This window comes from Rattus rattus, chromosome 4, assembly GCF_011064425.1.
Source record: "Rattus rattus isolate New Zealand chromosome 4, Rrattus_CSIRO_v1, whole genome shotgun sequence".
Taxonomy (NCBI): domain Eukaryota; kingdom Metazoa; phylum Chordata; class Mammalia; order Rodentia; family Muridae; genus Rattus; species Rattus rattus.
The window spans coordinates 21,044,184-21,070,327 of record NC_046157.1 but is presented as its reverse complement, the minus strand read 5'-3'; the positions used below and the strand labels follow the sequence as shown (position 1 = coordinate 21,070,327).

The window sequence follows — 26,144 nt, the reverse complement described above, 5'->3', positions numbered from 1 at the left end:
CAGCATCCATGAGAACTAATTCAAAACAAACAAAACATAAACCAATTAACAGGATGAAATTCAGGCACCATTTTGATGGGGAGCACTGACACACACACTCACACAACACAAACACACCATCCATTTTCACTTCACAAAAGACTCTAAATGTCATTTTCAATTGACGATGGATTTTCCAATATTGTTGTCCCCTATACAGGCTTCATATCAGGTGGGGTCCTCTGGAACTAGCGCAGAAGAAGGCTGGTCTTGAACTTCTGCCTGCCCTAGATCCTAAGTGCTGGGACAGGACATGCCCCACAGTCTTTTCTTCATTGGGGGCAGGGGGTGTGCTTAGATCAAATCTAGGTTCTTGTTTGTATTAGGTAGGGAAGCCTCCTGAGCAAAGTCCCAGTAAGGATCTATCATTTATTTCCAACAACACGCTTTTCAACACTCCAAAAAACTGCTCTGTTGATGAAACTAGGAACTCTTCCAGGAACATGATCTGATGAGGATCATCTTGTTGCAGGTTCAGAAGGACTTACCAGGAATCAGACAAGCCAAGTCAGATGTATTGAAATCTATGACTTTGGGAATCCAAACCGGGCAGCACGTTATGTCCTCCCTAATCACATCTGTAGATTCCATTGAAGAAGCAGGAGCCAAAGCGCAGGTCAGCCAAGTGCCCCAGTAAGAGAAGGGTAAAGCATTGGTCCAGAGGTACTGAACCATTTGACATGTAGCTGGTCTAGAACATCCCCAGCAGGAAGGAAGAAGACTTAGAACCTGTGATTTAAAACACCAAAAAATGTGAACTCACGATGGAGAAATAGAGCCCATGTACTGAGAAATTTTTAGCAAGGTAGCCTCCAGGAATAGAACGAGACTTCAAAACTTTACAACTCATGCATCTGATTCTGCAGATAATCTCAATGAGCTCGAAGCTTAAAGTTTTCGCTTCCATTGGAATAAAAGCCATGTCATTCTGTTGCATTGACTTTCACTGTAAGTGCAGTTTATTAAGAAACTTTGGAACCACAGTACTTTGGACACAGCAAATGATTAATCAAACTGTATAGGGCAGTTAGCCTGGATGGTCTGTCCCATATACAGACTGAGAACCCTGCAGTTCAAAGTTCTTACATTGGTTTGGTTCAAATCCAACAGGCTCTTTTTAGACATTTACCCCCTTTTCTTTCAGGAATGTTTCTCTAAAATCCGCTGGAAAACTGTCTGGAACCTGCCCACCAGTCCCTGCCCACATCAGTCTTAAAAATGTAAAAAACAAGATAAAATGTGTTTTGAGACAGTGTTTCTCTGTGTGTAGTCCCTGGCTGTCCTGGACTCCCTGCCCCCTGGCTGGCCTCCCCCTCAAGAGATCCATCCCCTGCCCCTGCCCCTGCCCCCCCTGCCCCCTGCCCCCCTCCCCCTGCCCCCCTCTGCCTCTGCCTCCCAAGAGCTGAGATAAAATATGTGCACCCACAGCCTGGCTCAAGATAATTGTTTCTTTTTTACAGACAGGTTGCTTACTACATAGCCCAGGGACAGTCTCAAACTTGAAATACTTCCACATCAGCTTTCAGGTATTGGATTACAGGCATAGTCACCACAACCAGCTTTATAAAGAAAAATAGTGTTTGTTTGGATAGAATCCAGCCAGATTTTGTCATTTTTCCTTCCATTTATTTTTATTTTATAAGTACAGGTATTTTGCCTGAATGTATGTCTGTATCAGATGTGTGTGCCTAGTGCCTATGAAGGCCAGAAGAGGGCATCGATTCCCTGGGACTAGACGTACAGACAGCTGCGTAGCTGCCGTGTGGGTGTGGAAGGCACCCAGTGCTTTTAACCACTGATTATCTCTCCAGTCTGATTCTGCTGCTTTAAAATAAACCCACAATGGCAATAAACTAATCTATAACTCCAATCTATACCAATAAATCTGTGATACCAAGCAGGCATGATAGAGAAACTCTGCACAAACTCTTAAATCTCAACTGCAAAGCCATAAATAAATATGCACACAGAGGCAGGAAAATTATTTTTATTTTATAAAACATTTTTTACAGAATCAGTATAAAATAGGCACTGATTATTTTATAATTCTGAGAATTAGACTTCGGTCTTGGCTGGATGGGGCTGAGACAACCAAAGGCCTTAAGCCTGTTGGCTCAGAGACCACCCTCAGAAGCTGGCCTCTGACATCTGTCATGCTCAAGCTGCTTAATTTAGATGACGGGTCTTTTTTAAAAAAAACCTCTCTCTCCTATTCATTCTTGAGGCTTAGCGAATTCAAGGCAGCGTTTCCATTAAACACCTAAGATATTCAAACAAAAAAAAGTCACCCAGATGTCCTGTATAAATCAAACTGGATATAAATTCTGATCTACAGATTAGGAGGATGTTACCATTTTTTGATCCAGGGTTAGGAAAACAGTAAGTTTTTAGCACACCAAATTAAATATAATGTATACCTTGGTAACATTCACTAGACAATTTCAATAGCCCATTGTTGGCTGGACCTGACTTCTGCTAAATTATGTGTATTTATGCATTTTTTGTTTTATTCACCTTCCTTTATAAAATTTGGAAACAACAAATCATAAGCGTCGAGAATGCTTTATGACTAAATGGGGCTGCAGCTACAGAAAGTTTTTGCAGAATAGAACAGTTCAGAGGGTGAGATATTTAAAAAGGATAAAGAGCAGTTACCATTCTTATATGAGAAGACTTCTGATGTATTAAAAAAATACATAAGATAAATACTTGTACTCTTTAACAAAGGAAACACTCATTATAATTGAGAAAGCCATGTGGCATGTGAAAGCACATATCCTCTATGTGGAAGGCCTGTTGAAAGGTCAGCGCATAATCTCTTTATTGTTTGAATTTTCATTTTGAGACAGGGTCTTACTGTGGCTCATACTGGCTTTGAACTTACATATAGCTCAGCTTGGCCTGAAACTCCACAAACCTCCCAGTTTTAGCCTCCTGAGGCCACCATGCCTGGCTAAAGTTTTACTTTTCTATGGGCCAACACAGAATAATACTCTCTCGATGTCTAAGGCACCGCCTGTTAAGGTCTTGAGAACACTCAGGTTTACTGAATGCACCCACTGTACCAGGTTAATGTGGGATATCACGTCCAGAAGGTTTTCACTCCACCATGCTCTGCATGTACCAAAACTCCCTGACAGATCTCAAAAGCCAGATATTCAACACACCCTACTCACATTGTAGTCCCAGAATACATTATCATTTCTTCAGAGAATGTATGAATTCACTCATTGCCAAACCCTTCCAGGCAGCACAGCCCTCATGGTGATGCAAGGACAAGTTCAGGCTACATTTTGGCAAGGAAGACAGGATAAAGAAATGCCATAAGACACTCAATTTATAGTCTGTAATTTATTCATGCCTTCACTTGCTTGAGTCTTTAGTTTAATGACACAGTAAAAAGCTGGCTACAAGTGGGTGGAAGATGACTTCTCTATGCGACTTTAAAACAGTTACCAAGCCTGGCCAGACATATAAATTTGAAAGGTCACACACCAAGATACCAACACAGTGCACTCTGCTTAATGATTGCGTTTCTTTTTTTTTTTCTTTTCTTTCTTGTTTGTGAAACATTGTGAAACAAAATTACGTCTGCAACAAAAGCCTTTGTTGATAAGCAGTTATTAAATGCTAGAAGTCAGTCAGTGCCCAGCAGCTAATATTTAATCCCAAAAGGAGACCTAGTGGGAGAGTGGCAGATCTGAGTCTGCCTGCTCTTTCCTTCTCCTGGAACTTATTTATCCAGCGTTTCGTCTCTTTAGTGTTCCCTGTGTAATAGCATTTAATGAGACTCAATGAATATTAACTGACACAATTGCAGAATAATGCTTGTGACTTTGATTTTATGAAAAGAAACTGCACGAAAGGCTACGGTTAACAAATTTTTGAAAGTTCTCACTTAACTACAGTAAAAACTCTGCATGTTAAACATGCATAATTAATGTTAGGAGATACAAAGAACGTATCTAACCCTGCTCGGTAGGTCACAAGTGCTGTGTTGTGTGTACCTGTAAAGCCATTATGCTTCCACACTGAAGTTAAGAGCACTCCCACCCTCAGCAGTTGCTGGGGGTTCTCTGTTCTCAGAGCCTGCCTGCACTGCCTCCATGGTTCCCTCCTGCTTGTTCAGTTTTTTATGTATCTATAAAATCAACATTATTTCTTACCTTCCAGCTCCTGTCATTTACCACTTTCTTCAACATTTAGTTCTGACTGCATCCATTTCAACTGCAAGAGAAAATAGAAATTCTGAGCTGTAAAGAGTTTAAACTATAGTCCCAGTGCTAGAGAATGGTGATGGGGTGGATATGCAGATCCTGCTGGCCAGCCAAAATAGAAAAACTGTAAGCTCCCAGATCAGAGAAACACACCCTCAAAAAAAAAAAAAAAAAAAAAAAAAAGATGGAGAAGTGATTGAGGAAGGCATTCTGAGATAACCTCCTAGGCCTCACACACACCATCACAGGCAATCATCCCCACATATGCACTCACACAACATAAAATCAATTTTTACAAAGCATATACATGCATTAGTTAGTACTGTCATTTTGGTTTGAGCTCTCTGAGACTGGTCCTGAACCACTGTCTCCACAATTCAGACTCAAGCATGATTGCCTCAAGTGCCCCCAAGGCCCTGTGTTCTAGGAATGAGCTGGCCTTACTTACTCTGTGACAGGGAGGAAAGAGCAGCAAAACCAGACCATGAGTAAAAAGTTTCCTAAAAACAACTAGAAAGTAAAGCATCCCTAATGGATGTCACCACTGCTTCTATCATGACAGAAACATGCCTCCAGTGGGAAGAAGGCCAGAAGTTCAGCTATGGGAAGGAAGCTCATCCACAGAGAGAAAGTTCACTGGAACTGCCAGCTGACTGACTACCTCTGCTTGTCAACTCCTGCTGGGCTGTGAGGGCCGATCCTGGTGAGGCTACCTCCCCGTTAGGATCTGTTAATCCACCTGGAAGCCTCCCTGAAGGGACACTGGTCTGCCTGGGACACCTAGTGGAGAACTCAATTCAATGGTAGACCTGTGATGGAGGCGTGAGGCACCCCAAAAAAAAAAAAAAAAGAAACCGGCCTCCCATGTGCCACTGTTGATTCTGGGGAGAAACAGCTTCTGAACCTCACACTGGTTAATGTTAGCACAGAGGCAAGCTTTTCAGCTCTCTTCTGCCTTCTCTTGTCCTCAAGACACTGATGGCTAGAGGTCACTGACACCTCTGCAGGTGTTTGTCAGGATGTAAAATGTCTCTAATTCTCAATGTTATGTGACCTCTGCTCCTGGAGCAGTGAGGTATAAATTCCAAGATGTTAAGAAGTTTCCTTAAGACTTGCAACAGACAGAAAAAAAGAAAAACAGAAAATTGATAACAATAGGGTACAGATAATCTTAATTTGCAACATCATGCCATATAGTTTGAATTCAGTTCTTATTTAAAGAAACAAAAAGAGTAAGTAGGTGAGAAGGATGTTATGGAGGTAGAATATATGAGGTAACTTTTGAAAAGAAAAGTTAAAAAGAACGTTCTTTGTTCTCTGACTATAAAACCTGGATGGAACTGCTTCCATGCTGGAACGTGGAACCTGGGTGATCTAGTTTGGTGTTCCCAGGCCATGGTCACTCACATTTGGCTCCAGAATAAGCTAGCTCGTATTTGAAAAGGGGTTGGGGGTAAGAATGAAAATGTTGTAGATAAAAAGGGTTATATATAGTAAAAGATAAAATGCCTGGAATTGTCCAAATAGAAAGATAAAAAATAAAAATAAAAACCAGAGCCCTGATATATACAAAAAGGCTGGAGTAGGTTGTACAAAGGTTTGAGGAGGTGAGACTTAAGCTTGACAATTCAAAGGTTATTAAAATGCTCAGCCACTTACTAGCTTGTGACTTCACAACTACCAGTTAGTGTCCCTGCATGCTCAGTGAATGAGGAAGGCCTGGGACAGTTGAAGGACTTTCTGATTCTATAACCACACGTGGAAGAGAAAACAGTTGTAACATTTCCTCATCTGCTACAGCACTACTCCCTGCTGGATGTCCCGCCCTGCAGTCCATGGCTGTGCCTTCCAGGCACTGAGGGCAAAGGGGCAGATATGAGGGCTGAGCAAACAGAGACACAATCACTCAACAACAGGGCTTTGCTGGACTCTGCACTTCCCTGGCAGTGGTAGCTCTACTCTGACTTCTCAGTATGACTTCGTAGTCCTGTCCCACGCCCCGTCAACATCAATAGCAAATCCAGAAGTAAGGGTAACATGGCTGCTGGATGTTCACACCGTGGCTGGTTAGGATCCAGTGGGCTGATGTGGACAGCACAGCCTGTGTCTTTCCTCCAGCACTAGAGCAGCCAATGGATTAGCTGGAAAGGATGACCCTTCCTCACAGTGGAGGGCAGGTTTGCAGTCATGCTCTCAAGAAATGGAATGCTCAGAGCTACTTAGACCTGATTAATTAAAACAGCCTACAAATGCCCCTGAACATCAGGGGAAGAACAAGGCCTATTTGAACACGTTCACTACCTGGAGACTCCGTCCCTGCCTGATGAATAAACAAGTATGCAACAGAGCCCTAAGCAGTCCTCACGGACAGACAGACAGACACAAACACAGGGTTGAGGCTGCACCCTGGGAAACACTGAGTTAGCAGAATAGCTGAGAAAGCACGGCAGCCTGGCCTACTTGCTGTTGTGTCCCTGTGCATGTGGTCACACCACTAAACAGACGCCAGCTCCACACTACTCACGATTAAAGAGTTCCACATGGCCTTTCAGTCACCCACTGTGCGGCCTTAAACAGACAACTGTATTGATAACTACAAGGTAACCTATGTAGGAAAAGTCCCTGTTATTAAGAAATAACAAATGGGTTGGTGAGATGGCCGAATGGGTAAAGGTGCTTGTTGCCAAATCTGATGACCTGAGCTTAATCCCAGGACTCCTGTGCCGGAAGGAAAAAGAGCCAGCTTCTCCATGTGGCCCTCTGACCTACACACACAGAGACAGACATATTGGAAAAAAAGAAATTATAAATTTAAGGGTAAAGGATACAACGAGTGCTCGAAATCATTCTAGAGAAGAGTATGCGTGTGTGCACAGTAGAGAGAGGAAAGGGAGGGGATGAGGAGACTGTGGCGCAGGTAAACGGAGGGTCAGGGAGAAGTCTGGAAATACATAAAGTTAAAATACCTAGAAGTTCCCTAAAAAATGGATGACAATGTACTCCATGTAACAAAATGTAGCCAGCTCTCTGTATGATCTGTGAATTCAAGCAATTGAGGATCAAAAATATTGAGGGTGAACACTTCACATGTACCAAACACAGTCACTCTATTAGCTGCAATCAGAAACTGCGCGTGACTTAAAGTACAAGGATGCTGTGGAAGGAAGCTGAATGTATGTACTGTGTCATTCACAGGTGGGAGCTGAGGTCTGTGGGCTCTGTCACCCCAGTGGGCCGAGGACCAAGAATGCCAAGACACAACTGTTTTCCTGTAAGCCACAAACAAGGGCCCCAGCAGTGACTCTGCCTCACGACTTCCTTCCATGAGGAAAAGCTTCCTTTCACATATCCCTGAGTGTGCACTTGACCTTTAAATTACATTTACACTTTATTCAGTGTGTGTGTGCCTGTCCACAGTGAGCGGTGTGGAGGTTGGAGAAGACTGATGGGAACTAGATCTCATCTTCCACCCGGTGGGACTGAGATCGAACTCAGGTCTTCTTGTCAGCAGGCATCCTCACCTGCCACTTAGCTGGACCACAACACTTTCTTAAGTAACAACACTGCAGGGACGCTGTTAAGTATAGAAAAGGTGTACACAACCCCACAAAGTCTACAGGTAGGGTGGACACTACTCTGAGGTGTTGAGCCTGTCTAACTATAGTCAACCAGTACTACATCTTTATGGCTGAAGAGTGCAATGGCTGGAACTTACGGAATCTGTACTCTGTTTCAGCAGATTCCTATACAATGAAAGGGCTAAATATTTTCAATACACAAATTCCTGAAGAAACGTTTCAAGTAAGCAGACACATGTTTTCCAAAGAGCTTCTCATGGGTGTTGGTCAGCACTGATGTTTTGTCTTAAACACTGGAAAGCATCACAGGAAAAGAAATAAAATGCAGTTCCATGTTAATTTTCCCTAAGCTCCTACCCTGCACTTGTTTATAAAATATACATCCATTTACTAAACCACATCTAAGTGTGATGCAAATGCCTACCTGATGACATTATTTTCCTGACCCTCTCTGTCTCTCGTGTATGTGTGTATATATGTTCCTGTAAGTGCACACGTATACACAAGTGTGTACATGTGAGTGGAGACCTTAAGTTTATGTCATGTGTCTTTTCTATACCACATTACTGTGGCTGGCCCTGGTACTAGCCAATTCTGGCTGGTCTAGCTAGCCAGCTTGCCCAGGGATCTCCTGTCTGCCTCTGGAGTGCTGTGACTACAGGTGGCTGATAAGAAACCAGCAAGGGAGATCAGATCCTCTAACACTGGAGATACAGACAATTCTGAGCCTCCATTTGGGTGCTAGGATTGAAACCAAGATCCTCTGAAGAGCAGCCAACATTCTAAACCACAGAGCCACCTCTCCAGACCCAACCACCCAATTTTTCCAATGGCCTCTCATGATCCAAACTCCAGTCCTCATAGTTCATAGCAAACAATTTATCTACCTAATTCATCCTCCCAACCCTGTCCTGATAAAATTTTTTAAAGTAATAACCATAACTTACTTGAAATTGTACGTATTCAAACTCCATTTTGAGGGCTACCTTTGGGGACCTTTGCCTTAGAAGTGAAGGTCTCCTCAGCTTACCTTTGTCTGTTCTTTTCTAAGTTGTTTTAATAACGTTAAGTCATCCAGGTTCTTTTCTCTCTCTTCTCGGAGACGTTTTACTACTGCTGAGGTCTGGGCTATACAGTTCTTTATAACTCTGTCCCTACTGACATGAGCTGCCATCAACTAAAAAAGACAAAAGAATGAAAAGAGGGGGAAAAACACATTAATTTGTTACATTTTAGTACTAGAAAAAAAATTGGTACTTCAAGAATGTAAATTTTTAAAACATTTTAAAATCTCTACAAGAGAAAACTGTTGGCTGGACTTCCTAAGTCAGCTAAGAGGGAACAAGCGCCTCACAAGGTGCAGCCCAGAGGCCAGGCTGCTTCCTTCCATAATCCGGGCGAGGATCGCCTGCTCCTCCTTCCCACAGCACCCAGGCGGGCTTGCCCCGAGGCCTCCTGCCCATCCTTGCTCTCCTCACCACCTCTACACCTGCTCCTCTACCTCACTTCTACCTACGGCTGACTGTAGTCTCTCCCTCTTCGTCTTCCCTAGTTGGTTTCTGTCTCATGTTGCTAACAAGGGAAAGATGTTGTGAACAGAGGGATGTGGGGAATATCTTAGTTACATAATATTTAACTACGTAATCAGGGGCCTTTTCAAAACTCTCAAGTATTGACAAAAAGAAGCCAAGGCGGAGTTAGTGGCTTCATCAATTGTGTACGTTGATTGCAAGGATAACTGACATAATGATTCTCATAACCCCTTCTCTGAGTAACACATCCAGCAAGACAGCCTTTCTCCATCTTGTCTTGGGTAGGCAAGGCATAATGGTCATGGTTCAAGGTCCTCTTCAATCACACCTGGGGAGAGCTCAGTGAAATTATTTAATGTATTATGAGAAGCCTTTCAAGATTAACTTTCTAAATCTATGCTTTAGCTCTCACATCCTTTCCTATAAAGAAATGTCAGCATTGGAAATATGTCTTCAGCAGCTATAAGCAACTTAGGATGTTCTGGACTCCTCAAGAAGAGGTCTTAGACCCAATCTCCAGAACAAAGTTACCTGAAATATAATAATGACCACTCTGGCAGGCATATTAAAATACATAGAACAGTACTTTCTTAGTTCACTAATCCTCTACAACACTATGAAACTGAAATGAAGGGAGATTATACAAAAAGCTCGGTCAGCAACTAGGAAGCAGGAGATGTGAGATTTGACATGGTCCTGGAATCCATATTGCTAAGCATGTTACCATGAACCCTATGCTAACAGAAGACTGGAAATGGGAAGAACTGAATAGTAGAGACTACACAGGTAGCAGGGGGGTAGAACACAGAGTGACCATACATTTCTAGTTCTTTAGTCAGAGATACCTGAAGACATAAATGTACTATCAAACATCCCACAGCACGTTAGCACTTGGAGGCCCCCCAACAAACTTGCCATGACTAAATCCTAAAAACACCACACCTTCTAATTTTCTAAAACCAGAATTTACCCGATTGCTCAACAGAATGACAGACTTTAACTAAACAAAGAAAACAAGAACTAAGATGTCAGTGGATAGTGTTCTATATTTGATAATGAGTAAGTTTGTCCACAGAATGACTTTTTTCCACCCCGCAATCCACTACAAATGTTCACAGTGGCCTTGTGGTGGGAGAGAATAAAAAGCACGTGCCATCTGAGCTTTAATCCAACTCCATGGAGGGGCGACATAGGGTACAGCACAGCTGCTTCATTTACTCCTGCTTTTGCAAATTCTAAAGAGGATGCTACCAGGTAAGGAGTTGCCACAGCGTCAGGAAGGTGTTTTATTAACGCCTGCGCTTTCTCTTCCCTTTCTAGCATGTACTTCCTCCCCCTTCTGATAATGGATACAACGGAAACATAAAGGCCTGCAAGGCTCTCACTCTTCTTGCTTGACCTCCTGGGATTGACTCCTCTGAGGTCCTCACTCTTGCTACTCACTGCCTGGACTGTTTCACGGTCCTTGTGCTCATCCTCGAACACTGTGTACTTAAGCAGAAGACCATGAGCACACAGGCCAGAACCCTGCTGCCCCCATTCTTACAGCCATCTGCTCAGATCTGTGCGCACCCCACACAATGCCTGAAGCCATATTTCAGTCGGTGTGCTCCCACCTTCAAGGGCACACAAGATGTCATGTGTTTTCACAGTGTAGATAGAAGTCAGAGTATTTCTCATTGTACCTGCAAAGAAAGGTATAAAAGAGACACCAAAGAGAGACTCAAGAGAAACTTACAGACTCATATAGTTGTTTACAGGTTTGGCTGGCATCGATTTTTCCTGCAAAGGAAGCTGTTGGAACCGTAGTGTTTAATTCATGTACTATCCTGTCATCAATTGTCCTCATCACCTTGAGTAATTCCTATATGCATTTAAAATAAAAGAACAGAAGAAAATAATCTCAATGAAATGTTAAGTGATAAAAGTTAAATATTTAAATAAAATTAAAAAAAAAAAAAACAACCCAGGATCTTTTACGTAAGAGGACAAGACGAACAGTACAACCAAATCTCTTTCCCGTTATCACAGCGATGAGCAGTGGGATGTGCAGCAGATTCTAACCCAGGACTCTGCACCTAGCTCTGCGGCTCAACAGTGAAACCTACTGCCTGGCATGGTCTTTAGCAGATTCTATCTTCCAACTCCAGCACATGGCCAGAAAGGCTCTCCAACCTGAGCACCACACACTCTCCACGACCACTGGTGCCCTGCCCTAGCCTAACTTTGCAAATGTGGGGCTAGGGGACACGAGGGCAGGGCTGGTCAGCTCACAGAAGCGAAGCTGCCCACCGCCAGCCTTACCTTGCAGATCTTTGACTTTCTACTATGACTGTAGACATTTTTGTGATAAAGACAAGAAATTTGCTACTAAAGAAAAAACATACTTTGGCTTTTTTATTCATTAAACAGGTAGGGATTGGTTCTAGCTTTTCTTTAGTAATCATGGTTTACATTTCTCAAAACATGGCTTTCCCTCAAAGTCTCCAACTCACAAAAACCCAATCCTAAGCACTTCCTACCTCCTGTGAGGCCTGTTCCATCCCCAGGAACCTACGGTACCCAAGAGAGAAAGGACAAGGAGCTCAGAGTACACTGCACAGCACAGATGCTCCCCACGCCATGGCCAGCTCTGCCTTCCTCACCGTTCACTAGACAGGGGACAAGCTGCACTGTCCTCAGTTAACAGAAACTCTGGGTTGAGTTTCTAACTCTATACACTTCTCTTTCTTACATGTTCTTAAGATTGTAATACCTCCTATTCTACTCCTCCCTCACAAAACACCAGGCCACTGAAAAGCTGCTGACCGAGCAATCACTGTCTACTTACACGTCTCACCTGAGCCCAACACGTATTAGAGCAAACTTCACTCGCTCTTCTTCTTTTCCTTTGTCAAATTAAACCCAAGACTGGAAGCAACATTTTCACTTTCCCCTGCCATTTGTTACACATGTTCCTTATCACTAGTGAGTGTGAGCACTGGCCGGCCTCGGGCAGTCCATGTACCTGGAGGTGAGCTCCAGCTGTGCTATACAAGAATTTCTGGTGGTTAAAAGTCAGCGTGGTCCAGACACTTGGGAAACGAGTTTCCATTTGCTCTAAGGAGTCATTTCTCTTGCCTCTGGCAGAAGGGACATGTTGTGTATGAAAGCCCATCAGTCTCCAGGCTTCCTTGGTCCCTACTCACACATTCTTGTTATACATCTCTAAGTCCATGCTAGACTCCTGGTTCTTCCATCTATCTCCTCTACTACTCATTACTCATCCTCCTTAAAAGTCTCTCTCTCTCTCTCTCTCTCTCTCTCTCTCTCTCCCTCTCCCTCTCTCTCTCTCTCTCTCTCTCTCTCTCTCTCTCTCTCTCTCTCACACACACACACACACACACACACACCCCAGCTCCGTCTCTGTTGTTCTCTGTCCCTCCCTCTCTCCCATCTCGATAGCCCTGGCCATGACCAGTTTTATTTTTCTTTGTCTCTCTCATTCACAATAAAAACCTTCCTCTTAATCGTACCAGAGTGGCCATTTCAGTGGTTTCTTTACTGCACCCCTCACATACACCTACCTTCCTTATAGAAAAATTTAAAAAATATTTAATTATCCAAAGTTAACCATTAGCAATATCTTAACAAGTTTTATTACTTTTATACATATTTATGAAGTAATATTTTAAAATATGACCCTCAGTGAACACGTTGCCTGTGTTACTACAAACACTGGACACCACCCGTCCTGGGACTCAAACCCAGGTCCCCATGCATGCTAGGCCAGTGCTCCATCACTAAGCCACTCCTGGTTTCCTTGAAGACATTGTTAATAGTTCTATAAATGTTGCCAATTGCAACCATTTAATCAGAGCATGTAGTCTAAATTCTGTCCTACCACTCCGTTCACCTTAACTGCTGAGTATATTAATGGTCTGCTCATGATCTCAATACAGAAACAGAGCAGCCTTCGCGATTTTCATGACTTAGACTAATAAATCACAGGCAAGGCCTTGTGAGAAAGCCCGACACATAAAGGCATTTGTTCAACCCCCAGACCCACATGATGGAGAGAGAACCAGCTCATTCCCTTCCCCAAATAAATATAAATTAATGAAAAGACCTCAGACAAGTTAACACAAAGTTCATTGTCTTGTCTCCTTTTTCTTTATTTTGTTGACAGCATTCTGCAAACCATAACTCTTATGGGGAACCTCAATACATTCCCTGGGCAAACTACCACTTTAACTAGTATGTCACTTTAACTAGTATGGAGGGTGTATACTGTCCACCATTAGTAAATTCCGCACAAGTGATAGCAGCATTGGTGAGTCAGAGGGAAGAAAGCAGCTGGGTGGTGGCACATATCTGTCATCTGAGCACTCAGGAGGCTGAGACAGGAAAATCATGAGCTGGAGGCCAGTATGGGCTCCAGAGGAAGAGCCTGTCGCTAGGAGGGGAAAGACAGAGCCAGCCTAACCTCCTACAACATGGCTGCTTTCCCCAGCCCCTTTAAAAAGCCTTCCGATTCTTCTCGTTCACAGCTCTGAGGCCAGGCTTCAGTTGTGCCTCTTGGATAGTTTTCCTTGGCCTGGAAAGCGCTCAGCAACTTTCTTTGTTGAACAGTACAACAGAGAAGCAGAGTGTATCCTTTTACTAACTCACAGGCATTCAAACAACAGGTGCTGATAGAGAAGTACTGTGAGGAAGGGAAAGCTAATCCCACGGAGTGGAGCGGAACATCATCAAGTTGGGATTGAGAGCTATTTTGGGTAGGGAGATCAAGAAATGCCTCTGACAAACACCAGATGTGCTCTCTCATATACAGATCCTAGCTTCAAATCTAACAGCAGTGTGTTTAGCCTGGAATGTTGCAGAGTCCAGGGAGCTACATTAGAGAGGAGGAAGAGTCTTAAGGGAGGTGGAACCGTAAACCAAAAGCAAAATGAAGGTAGGGGGAGAAGACTGGAGTTAGGCTGGAGCAGGCCAGAGGGTAGGCAAAGAAGACAGGATAAAGGGAAGTGTTAACTGGAACTAAGAATTATGAAAAATCCCTAATAAAATCTACTTTTTAAAAATACAATTTGCTTTTTTAAAACTTTGAAAAGAGGTACCCTCCATGGGTGGTGTACTGGCTAGTTTTGTGTGTCAACTTGACACAAGCTGGAGTTATCACAGAAAAGGAGCCTCAGTTGTGGAAAAGCCTTCAGGAGACCCAGCTGTAAGGCATTTTCTCAACAAGTGATCAAGGGGGGAGGACCCAGCCTATTGTGGGTGGAGCCATCCCTGGGCTGGTTATTTTGGGTTCTATAAGAAAGCAAGCCAGTAAGTAACATCCCTCCGTGGCCTCTGCATCAGCTCCTGCTTCCTGACTTCCTTTGGTGATGAACAGCGATGTGGAAGTGTAAGCTGAATAAACCCTTTCCTCCCCAACTTGCTTCTTGGTCCTGATGTTTGTGCAGGAATAGGAACCCTGACTAAGACAGATGGATAACGGTTCACCCAGAAGCCAATTTTTATACGAAAACCCCAATGCCAAGTGTGGAATAGCTCCCTATAAGCTGCTAGTCAGTGAGACCCTAGAGCCCCCAAAACAATCCAGATGACGGTCATCATTCTCGGTTGCCCACCAGACTATGTGGTAAGATCTAATTGCTCAAGACGCCTTACCCTTCGGTCACAGGAGGTGATAACACCAAGATGAAACTAAGCAAGAGGCACCTCCCTGGTGGGTAGCTTTCGTACCTCGAAAGGTGCTGAGGCTCCTAGGGAAGAACACTCACGAACAGTCCTACCTAGCTGTGGGCACCATGCATGACAAGGAGGACCTGCCAGGCTAGAAACAACTAACCACTCCTGCAACAGTGGCAAGACATGCTGATGAAGGTAACCAACTATTTCCTGATTGGACTTGAGACCTGATCCACAGTAAGAATTCATACCTGATGTCATAAACCCAGTCGAGAAACCTCAGCTGAACAGGTCATAGGTCCTACTATGGGAACCAACTGTTGTGTTTGCTAACAGACATGTATGTTGTCAAGACACCTCTGAAATACTTATGCTTATGCCCACAGATCAGTGCTGCTCTCAATCGTCATCAGAGAAGCTTCTTTTTGCAGTGGATGGCAATTAGTGCTGATAATAAGTGACTGTTGGTTGCTTGGTCCTAAAATCTCTTATCAGTCACTCCAAGGCTCAGGCACCACAGAGAAGATGGTGAAAGAACATAAAAACCCAAGAGTGGAGGGGGCACTGCAAGACAAAGTCTTTGGACATCATCAAGGCAGGAAAGAGCAAGAAAAGAAGAGAGAGGAGGAGGGAAAGGAGGAGGAGGAGGAGGAGGAGGAGGAAGAGTAGGAGGGGGAGGAGGAGGAGGGTGATGAGTACATGGGTTCTAGTGTGGTCTTTTGTCAATAAAGCATTTAACCTCCTGTATAAAACGCATTCCTTTTAAGGAAAAACAGTGAGATGTGAAACGGTGTAAGATTTGTTTTTAAGGCTAGATAGGGAGCTCAGTGGTTAAAAGCATTGGCTGCTCCTCCAGAAAATCTAGATTTGAGTCCCACCATCTACATAGTAGCTCAAAATCATCAGAAACTCTAGTTCCAAGGAAGCTAACACCTTATCCTAGGCTCCAAGGGCACTGAACATGTAGGTAGTGCACAGACATACATGCAAGCAAAACACAAATATATTTTTTAAAGATTTGTTTCTAAACTATTCAGCATAATATTTTTGTACAGTTAAGACACCACACCAAATGTCTTCACATATTGTCCTGGCAGTATTTTTAACACCCACTAACTTTGCCTGGTACAGTATGGGAGCTGTGAATTGACATGGGAATTTACCTCAGGTTCAATATCATTAAGAATTAAAGAAAAAAAAGGGGGGGTGGTTAAGAACACATTGACTGCTCTCCCAGAGGTCCTGAGTTCAATTCCTAGCAACCACATGGTGGCTCACAACCATCTATAATGAGATCTGATGCCCTCTTCTGGTGTGTTTGAAGATAGCTATAGTGTACTTGTATATAATAAATAAACCTTAAAAAAAAAAAAGAATTCAGAAATTGCAAGGATGCCCTTGATAACACCACGTAACTAGACTACTGAATGCATGAACACAGTATAAGAAGAGACTCAGTACTGCAGGATATGTTAATATTTTCTGAGAAGCAGAGAAAGGAGTGAAATGCTCCTAAGAATGGTGGTTATTTGATCAGATTTGTGTTCTGAAATGGCTGCCTAGAAAGTGGACTATACACTAGCATAGAGAAGAGACTGACACAGCAATCCAGGCAAAAGATCACACAGCTTAACATTTGCTGAGCTTTTATTGACCCTGAACTTTAACCAGTTTTTTAATCTGAATACCTGCTATAACTTTAATCATGATAAACAAATCCTCCAATAAAACAATGTAAACACACTATTAAGGTCTTTACACAGCAATGGAATTTGTCTGTACTAAGTGGGAAATGAATCTACTTTTAAAAAAATGTATTGAGAGTGCGCACATATGCTATGGCATACGTGTACTCAGAGGGCAACTTTGTGTATTTGGTTCTCTCTTTCCAAGTTTATACAGGTTCTGGGTATTAAACTCAGGCTGCAATTAGGCTTGTGTGGCAAACACTTTTACCTGTTAAATCATCTGGCTGTCCCTGAACCCACCCACCCACTACCTTTGCAATCTTACCAACAGACTCTATAAACGAGGCCTGCCAAATGCACTATTTTCCTCCCTTTCCTGTGTACTAGTAGATTACAAACCTACTAGTTTGTAGATCTACAATTGGGCTTTTGATACAGCAGACACTAGCATGCAAGGCTACTTAAGTTGAAATTCTCAATTCAAAACCTTCAGTTACCACAGTGTACATATGCTGAAGAGATACATGTTAGCAGCAACTTCTACAAGTGTACAGCACAAATGCAGAACTTTTCTATCACCACAGGGAGTTCAAGTGCACAGAGCCAAGCAACTGAAGCTGCATGTCACACAACCTAGGAGCCTGAGTTCGACCCTGGAATCCACACAAAGGTGGAAGGAGAGAACCAACTCCTCAAATTGTCCAAAAGTGTAAGACATATGTCCAAAAGTGTCCTGTATTCTCCCACCATGTACACATCCACACAATAACAACATTTTAAAAGAAAATTCTAAAAACACAATGATAGTATCTGTACTGATGCACAGTTGCTGAGAATTATAAGTTATTAAATTTCATAGGTAGATTACAAAAAAAGGCTAAATCTCTCACCAGGCCATTTCCTCCATTACAGTGGAGGAAGCATGGAACCCTTACGTCAACTCCAAGAGCACCTAGGACAAAGACTGGAGAGTGTAAAGTCAACTCAAAATCATTATATACACCAAATAACTATTCCTAACAGAAATGCAGAAAACCACTCTGGAAAGAAACAGTGACCTGGGTCTCGGCTAGAGAGAAGGGGAAGGTACTTCTAAGTGAGTGACAGGTGCAGGGAGGAAGCATGGGAAACAGGAGCATGTGTTAAGGAATAAATTAAGAGTGGTGACAGACAAAGGGTTCAAATACATGCTAGATATGGAAAGCATTGATATGGGAGAGAGAAGCATTTGGAAGACTTTGCCTAAGGCACTTTAAAAATTTTGTTGTTTTAAGACAGGTTTCTGTGTGTGTAGCCCTAGTTGTGCTAGAACTCACTACGTAGAACAGACTGCCCTCCAACTCACAGAGATCCACCTGCCTCTGCCTCCCACTTAAAAACATGTACCACCACTGCCTGGCCTAGGGATGCCCTCAAGTCATGCCAAGTCCTTAGAGCTTAGACTCTAAATTGAAAAGAGGACACAAAAGTGACTAATGAAAGGAGACTTATCCTAAAGCTGCAAAAATCACAAGTCCCACATGCCTGACTCCTGAGTGCTGAGATTAAAGTTCTGAGCTACCATGCCCAGCACACAACGTTTTGCTTGATCACCCCTTAACTGTGTTCTCCTAAGAGTCTAAGGGAGCCAAAATTTTTCAAGTTTTTGTAATGCTGGTATAAAAAAAATACACATGCTTACAGTCAAAAGTGTATTAAATATTGTCATGTACAGGGTGTACTTGACAGCGGTGATAAATGACCACTGCTGGTTGATGTATTTATCGTGCTGTTCTTTCCATCATTATTTCATTTTCCTTCTACATAGCAGCCTCGTAGATCTCCTGTTTACTGCATCCCAACTGCATCAAGAAGCCATGACAGGGATTGGCTTAAACCTAGATAAGGTTTAATTACTGTTCATATTTGCACAACATAAAATCACCTGTACCACATTTCTTAGATTATATCCCCATTATTAAGCAATGCATGACTGTACAGGAAATGTTTTGCTGTGTGCAATTACCTCTGCCTAGAAGTCAACTGGTATTATCTGAGGCTCAACTCAATTATGACCTCATTTTCTTTCTTTTTGAGCTCTCAAGCACTAGCACCAGAGTCACCTTTGAATCCTCATTGAAAATTCCTCATCTCATACACTGTCCACCATAGTTACCTCCCAAAGCCTGGCAGTTAGTAGATACCTGGCAGTGACGAAATTATTTACCCTGGGGTGCATGGAAAAGCCCTAAGTTCTTGTTGGTAACGCTTTTGGGAATGAAAGTTAAATGGAGATCACAACCAGGCACACAAAATACAGTTTCAGCTGTGGCAGGACTTCTTGAACCAGGGTTATTGGGGCCAGTCTCCACAACATAGTGAGATCTTGTCAAACACACACACACATACACAGATACATAAATGGAGGTCAGCAGGGAAAGAACCTTAATCTGCCACAACTGGGGTCCTCATTGGAAGAGGAAGAGATATTAGTGACGCTGCTCTAACTGCACAGACAGAGAAAAGGTAAAAAGACATGGTGAGAAAACGCCCTGCACATCAGGAGAAGCTCTCACCAGAAGCCAACCCCAACATGACCCTAATGTTGGACTTCTGGCTACCAAACCTTCCGGAAACTTCATTTGTGTTGTTTAAGTCACTAAGCACTGTAGTATTTAGTTATGGCAGCTTGAGCAGGCTAAAAATGTACCCAAACAATTGTTGACATATGTTAAAATGAGATTTGAAGCATCCAATTTTAAACTTTTTTTTTTTTTTTTTTTGGATTCTATTTCACTTTTGGAAATAGGATATTTTCTAGAATGCTACAATGGGGGATACAAAAGTTTAAAACTCTTTAAAAATCTTTTAAGTTTAAAATACACAGCTGTGTGAAGACAAAATCAAAATTAATAATAGTTAGAACTTGACAGAAGTGACAGGGGAGTGCGAGGAAAGCCCATGAGAAAACTTTAAGGTAAAGGCATCAATTCTGATGTTGACACAGGTTTGCCTTAAAAAGAATATGTCAATGTCAAACTAGGAGGTGCATTTGTAAATACCTCTGCACTACATCATATGCAAAATATAATCCTCCAAAATAGTAAACAAATCCTGAACTTTAATGATATACATGCAGCATATTTAAAAGTACCCTGGATTTTTTTTTTTCAAGTTTTAATTTAAAACCCCCTTTTTTAAACTAAAAGGAGTAATGGATTGAGAGGTGAATAACAGATATAAATAAGAGACAGAGCAGGTATAGCATCACTGACCGCAGAATTCTGAGGGTGGTTACACAGAACATTCACAGTACAATTCTTTCAACATCTCCATAATTATGGGGTAAAATCCTACCTGATATTTTACAAAAAAAAAAAAACGTGACTTTCAGTTTCTTTCCCCAACATTCAGTGCAGGGCTTTCCATACTTAGGATCCTTACATACAAACTGACCTAACAGTTCTGGAGAATGTTACTTTTGATTAGTAATTTGTGAGAATTCCAGTCAACCATGTCTTATAATTTCATCTAAATGCCATACTAAGGCTAAGGCTTTAGATTATTACAGCACTTCATGCCTTCATGTATGTGCTGGTCCTATCTGTGAAGGTAGGGAACAAAAATCAATGCCTATTTACAAGGAGATTAAAGATATGCTAACGCTGGTTCTGGGTAAATAGGTGTTTTGATTTTTAACTCACATATTCATTAAATCTTTTGACCAAGGGACTGAAGAAATGGCTCAGTGGATAAGAACCTGTCTGTTCTTGCAGAGGTCTCTGGTTCAATTCCTAGCACCCATATGTCAGTTTTATTTTTGCCAAATACATCAATTTGATGAGGTTATCTTTATGAAAAAAAGAATACCACTACCTACTTCAAAGTATTAAGATTACTACAGATAGGGAAATTATGTCATGTTTAACCAATCTTACTATCTTTACCAAAAAAATACATTTTAAAGATCATGTTTTCTTTAACTTCAACTCTAATTTAACAGCAGAATCGTCATTGTGAATGATCAATATCCGGGTCGTTATTCTTGAATTCTCAGTGAGTCCTGGACATTTGATATTTTTAATACAAAAATACATATATTTTACTTAAGTGTTACGCCTTCTCTCAGGATCAAGAAGGCAACAGTACAGACCAAGTATTTGACTTAACCCTCCTCCAAGCTTCCAAAACTCATATTCTCTCTCATTCTCTCTCTCATTCTCTCTCTCTCTCTCTCTCTCTCTCTCTCTCTCTCTCTCACACACACACACACACACACACACACACACACACACGGCACTATGCCAAATAACGTCTCTTTTCACTTTCTCCCCAAATCTCAACCCTAGAAGGGGGAGAGGAATGGTAGGAACTGAAACGAAGTTCAGGAACCGCTGAACTGTTAACAATCCCTACCCACAGCTTCAGATTTTGGCTTTACCACTCCAGAATGACCCGGGGGCCTCAGGCACCTCCCAGCACTGAGCACCAACGCTTCCAAAAGGCCGCCCCTAGCCCCCATGACCTCTAAGGTTTCCTAAAAAAAGCTCTGAACGGCCTTTTTCCCTACAGTTTGTCTATCCTCCCCTCACAGGCCAAAGCACCGACTATGATCTGGGGACAAAAGGCTGGACAAGCTCGCCACGTGAGGAAAACCTCATCACCTGGAACTCGGCGAACTCTTCACAGTTCACACTGCCACTGGGCGCCGCCATATTGGACGAACGCGAGGACCCCGAAGCTGGCCAATCACCGTGGAGCAGAGGTGTCCGCGGTGTTGCCTGACAGCAAGTACTGTGAGCCAGGGGAGCAGAGAGCAGGCTTGCCCTCCTCTCTCTGATTCTAGAGCATAGAGGAATGAGACCGCGAAGAAGCGTCGACAAACAGGGGCGTTTGGGGCCGTGAGAGTGGGCGAGCGGTGAGAACTAGATTTTTTTTTAAATATAGCTAAGTGGAAAGCAGGCTTCCCTCGGACATTCCCGAAGCCAGAAAGCCATAGGACCCAGGCTCCCGAGTCCTTCCGCGTGTGTGACTCGCTTGCACAGATCGAAAACACTACTCAGCGCTTCACAGTTGGCAGACATCGCCCTTCCTCCTCCGCCTTCATGCCCAGGCAGGCAGGGCGCTTGGCGGGGTCCTTTGCTCGTCGCGCACGTCCCGCACGCCCGCTGCGTCACGGCAGCACGCCCCGCCCACCCCGCCTGCGCCCTCCCCACGCGGCACTCGGTGACATTGAGCGCCAGCGCCGCGGCCGCCGTGGGGTGCTGTGCGTCGGCGGATCAGGCGGTCATGTGGAGCCTCCGCGGCCTGCGCCTGGCGGCTGGTGAGACGCGGGGCTGCGGGCGGCAGGAGGGGGCATCACCGGTGGGGGTGTCCTTACTATAACCGTGTGAGGACCGCAGCGCCTTAGCAGACGCGGGGAGCTGGCCGAGACCCTGGCATCTGGCGCTCATTCACGCAGCTCCCATCTTAAGTTAGTGCTTTGATGCCTCCACCTGGTCCCCATCCTCCTGTGAGCACCTGCTCAGAGTTATCCCTGGAACTAATGCTTTCCAACCTAAATTTCTCCTATCCGTTATTCTAGGTGCCTTCCTACTTGGCTACTTATCCCTCCCTCTTTTGGTGAGGGACTCAGAGATCTCACTGAATACAAGTAATTGTTGTCTTAAGATGTGGGTGGTAGTACATACTTTTAAACAATAGTGTGATAAGTGCCTCGACTTTCTTAGGAGAGAGTGTTATGCTAATGTAAGGTCTGTAGCCTGTTTTCTCAGTAAACACTGGAGCGTTTGAGTGTTTTGGAGTCTGGTAAAGTGAACGTATCCCGCCTCGGGGAAATCTAGAGAGCCTTGAATTATGTAGGTGAGAAATCAGAGGGTTTGCAGCTTGTATCTGGAGGATCTTTAGAGGGTAGCTTACTCTTTTGACAGCTTTATGAACTTTCATGCTATACCCTTTGTTCATGGCATCACATCACTACAGAATTGTATAAGTTTTTTTTTTTTTTTTTTTTCGGAGCTGGGGCCGAACCCAAGGGCCTTGCGCTTGCTAGGGCAAGCGCTCTGCCACTGAGCTAAATCCCCAACCCCAGAATTGTATAAGTTTTAGAAAAAGAATAGCCCCACGCTTTTGCTATTGGAGCAACGTACATTGTAAATGCGATTGAAGCAATGCAAAAAGTAGTAAATGTAGGATAGTTGCATAATTTTGAAGAGTAGCCAGTGAAGTTAGATTTTACTGACTGGAAGACATGTTTCGATGGGTTTGCCTTGCTTACACCTTTAAACATTAACACCCACTCTGCTCTAGGAAAAAAAAAAGGGGTTGGGGGAGAAAGAAAAGAAAAAGCCCTCATTCTATTACTGGTTTTGATTTGTATCGGTTAGATTTAACTCATCTAATATCTTTTGTGTGCATGTTTTCTTAAGTATTATAAAGTTTTAAAAGAGCAAGCAAAAGAATCATCAGTCTGAGTTATGTGAAAGGCACTTAATACTTAAACACTGACAGTAGTTCCTTTTCTAGACTGTAGCACCGTCATGGAAACCTAAAGTGTCTTGGAAGATTTCTGACGTTTTGGAATTTAAGCTCTTGGGCCCCCTAACCAAGATAGAATTTCTTGCACAATTTAGCAACAACTTATTTTACTTTCGACGGGGAATATTTTAATAGCACACCAAGGATGTTATGGGGTCGGTGTCTGATGTTTTGTGAGCACCTTCAGTGATTTCTCTTACTCTTACCTGTTGTATTAATAAACACGCTTTCTGATTTACATTATCTGATTTCTTTCAGTGGTCCCCTTGGGTCTTATTCCCTCCTGTCTTTATAAATAAACATAAGTCATGGTCTAAAAACTCGTGCAGCACCACTTGGTGATAAATGTGGGGAGGGGCACCAGAGGAGGGCAGTGAGTGTGTGTTACCTGCATTCCTTGGCATTGCTGTTGATGCTGCTTACTGGGATATGCATATGTGTAAGTTAAGTGTCATATGGCCAGTTGGAAATTTGTTTTGTTTTTGAGACATTCACTATGTGGACCAGGCTGTCCTCGAACTCATGGATACCCTCCCTGGTGTATGTAGTTGGTGAATGGATGTGAAATCTGAACATAAGAAGTGCAGATGTGTTTGTGAAGTGGACGTACACTTTCATACACAAATGGACTTTCAAGAACCTATGGGGGTTTGATAAAAGTAACATCGATGTGTGGCAGTCAACTTAAAAATGTGATCTGGGCATTGTTTCTCACCCAGAATTTTATTCAGAGTGAGGTACTGTTCTGGGTGAGGACGTTTTAGGTGCTCCGGCTCATTTTAAGCAGTACAGCTGTGCTTAACAGCTTCCATTGGCACTCCTGGGTGGACTCCCTTTGCAAACAGCCTGGAGAGCTTATGGGATTCAGTTGCTGCTTGTATGAATGTAGTTGTAGATGTGGGTCAAAGTTGCTACAAAGTTGCCACTGGTGAACAGTCTTGTGAGCCTCTGAAATCAAGTTCGTGTACTAGAGAGAGGGAGGGACCGATGTCCCAGCAGTGCGGGTTCCGTGAAGCACCAATGCAAGGCTAGGAGGCTAACCAGCTCCTCACCCACCCTGCTGTGACTTCCATTAGCATCAAGATTGGCTCTCCCATATATTTTCTAAATTCTCAGCTCTTATAAGTATCTGTTAATACATATTGCTTTGGTGGAAGGACCCTAGGAAATATCTGAATTAAGCAAATATAAGGAGAGTTTTCACGTCTCTTTTCTCCTGGAAGCTGAATAAAATAGATGCAGCTTTTAAGGTATTGTATCTTTATTCACAGTTCATTTTCTGTGTGTTATGTGTGGATGTCTGTGTATACATTTTAAGCCCTTGTGAAGGCCCGAGAAAGACATGAGGTATCCTGCTCCATCACCCTACTTTATTCCGGCAGTGAGCCTGAGTCTCACTGCCAGCTCACTAGGCTGGCACCCAGCAAGCTCCAGAGAGCCTCCGGTCTCCACCCTCACAGCGCTGCTCCTTACAGCACTAAGTAGCCACACCTGGCTTTTTACATAGTCATCGGGGAGGCAAACTGTATCCACTAATCCATCTCCTCAGCTCCAAGACATTGTATCTTTCAGTAGGATGATCAGGTCAAAAGAATGAATAGACTTACCCTAATGTTCTTCATTCCTTTGAGAAGCCCTGTTGCCCTGTGCCCCACTGACTTGCCAGCTTTTACAATGACCTCATTTTCATCGCTGTTACCAGTGCACAAAACCAGGGGCTGCTCCTGTCTAATTCATACCCCAGAGCACTGAAGCCAAGCAATATTTTAGAAGTCATCTAGTCCCTTAATTTACATAGATTAAGGAGTTTATACTACTTTTTGCTTCTTGAGACAGTGTGTCATTATTTATCCCCACTGCCCTGGAGCCCTCACCCTCCTAAGTACTGGGATGTGCAGTGTGCACCAGCAACCCTGGCTGGAGGAGAAATCAAGGCATAGGAAGGAAGTTTGCTTGCTAATGGCTGTATAATAGGTTCGATGCCGGGACATAACCAATATCTACCTCCCACTCTGGTTTTATGTCCATTTCCGTTTGCTTCTTCATTGTTCATTTATTTGTTCTTGCTAACCAAGCCTAAATATATCACCTCCATTGTAACTACTCCTTTTTTTTTTTTTCTTATCACATTGCCCAGGTGCCAGCAGATTTTCATTTGCGCATACACTGTGTGTCCCATACACTGCCCACTTCCTGGGGCTTTTTATTGCAGTGTATAAACCAGCCCATATAATACGGCTAGAGAGCATATGCATTAGGCTTTAGATTACAGAGCAAATTGTGAGCGCTGCTGAGCTGGGCCCTGCTGGTATTGTGCACATCCCCCAACTAAACAAATGGTAATGTCGTATTGGCAGCCAGAAACCTGCTATGGTCACTGGTAAGCACTGTAGGTTGGGGATTCCCTGCCCCTTTCTTCCTCCCAAAAGCCAGTACACTACTGACTTTAGAATTTGGAGGAAGGGAAAGGTTGATGAGATAGGATTATCAACCGAAGGCTCCATGGAAACAGGAAGGGTGGCAGTGATTTGAGCAAAGAAAAGAGGTGGTTATGAATCTGGAGAGGTACGAAGGGAAAGGCAACAAGGAAAAACTCAGATTACCGTGGGGCAGTAGGAGAAGTGTGAGCTTGTATGGAATTTGAACCAGATGAATCTTGGCAACAAGAGAAGGCTTCAAAATCTAAGTCATTAAAAATAAAAAAAAAACAAAAAAACAAAACTGGAGCATTAAAAAGGCAACTGTGTACAGAATACATTGTTATAACCTGGAAAGATTGTGATGTAACGTGTGATGTAAATGACTCTGGTTAAGAGTGCTTGCTGCTCTTGCAGAGCACTGGGGGACTGCAATTTGGCCCCGGCACCTATGTGGGGCAGCTTCCAGTTACCCGCAACT

General features: G+C 43.2%; 2 protein-coding genes across 2 annotated transcripts in view; one reads left to right on the top strand and one right to left on the bottom strand.

The window, feature by feature from the left end:
• Positions 1–4,179: 4,179 nt before the first annotated feature.
• On the bottom strand, positions 4,180–21,440 carry LOC116898821 (coiled-coil domain-containing protein 58). The gene is made up of 4 exons (XM_032900173.1): positions 21,374–21,440; positions 11,105–11,230; positions 8,865–9,011; positions 4,180–4,266 (listed from the first exon to the last, which is right to left on the bottom strand). Exons 1-4 carry the CDS (start codon positions 21,422–21,424, stop codon positions 4,219–4,221), a joined length of 372 nt encoding a protein of 123 aa, XP_032756064.1. The 5' UTR covers positions 21,425–21,440; the 3' UTR covers positions 4,180–4,218.
• Positions 21,441–21,486: 46 nt separating this feature from the next.
• LOC116898817 (protein FAM162A-like) overlaps positions 21,487–26,144 on the top strand; it is a 232,486-nt gene continuing 227,828 nt past the window's right edge. The window contains 1 exon segment of the mRNA XM_032900171.1: positions 21,487–22,032. Within this exon segment, the coding sequence (XP_032756062.1) occupies positions 21,999–22,032 (34 nt within the window). The 5' untranslated portion in view covers positions 21,487–21,998.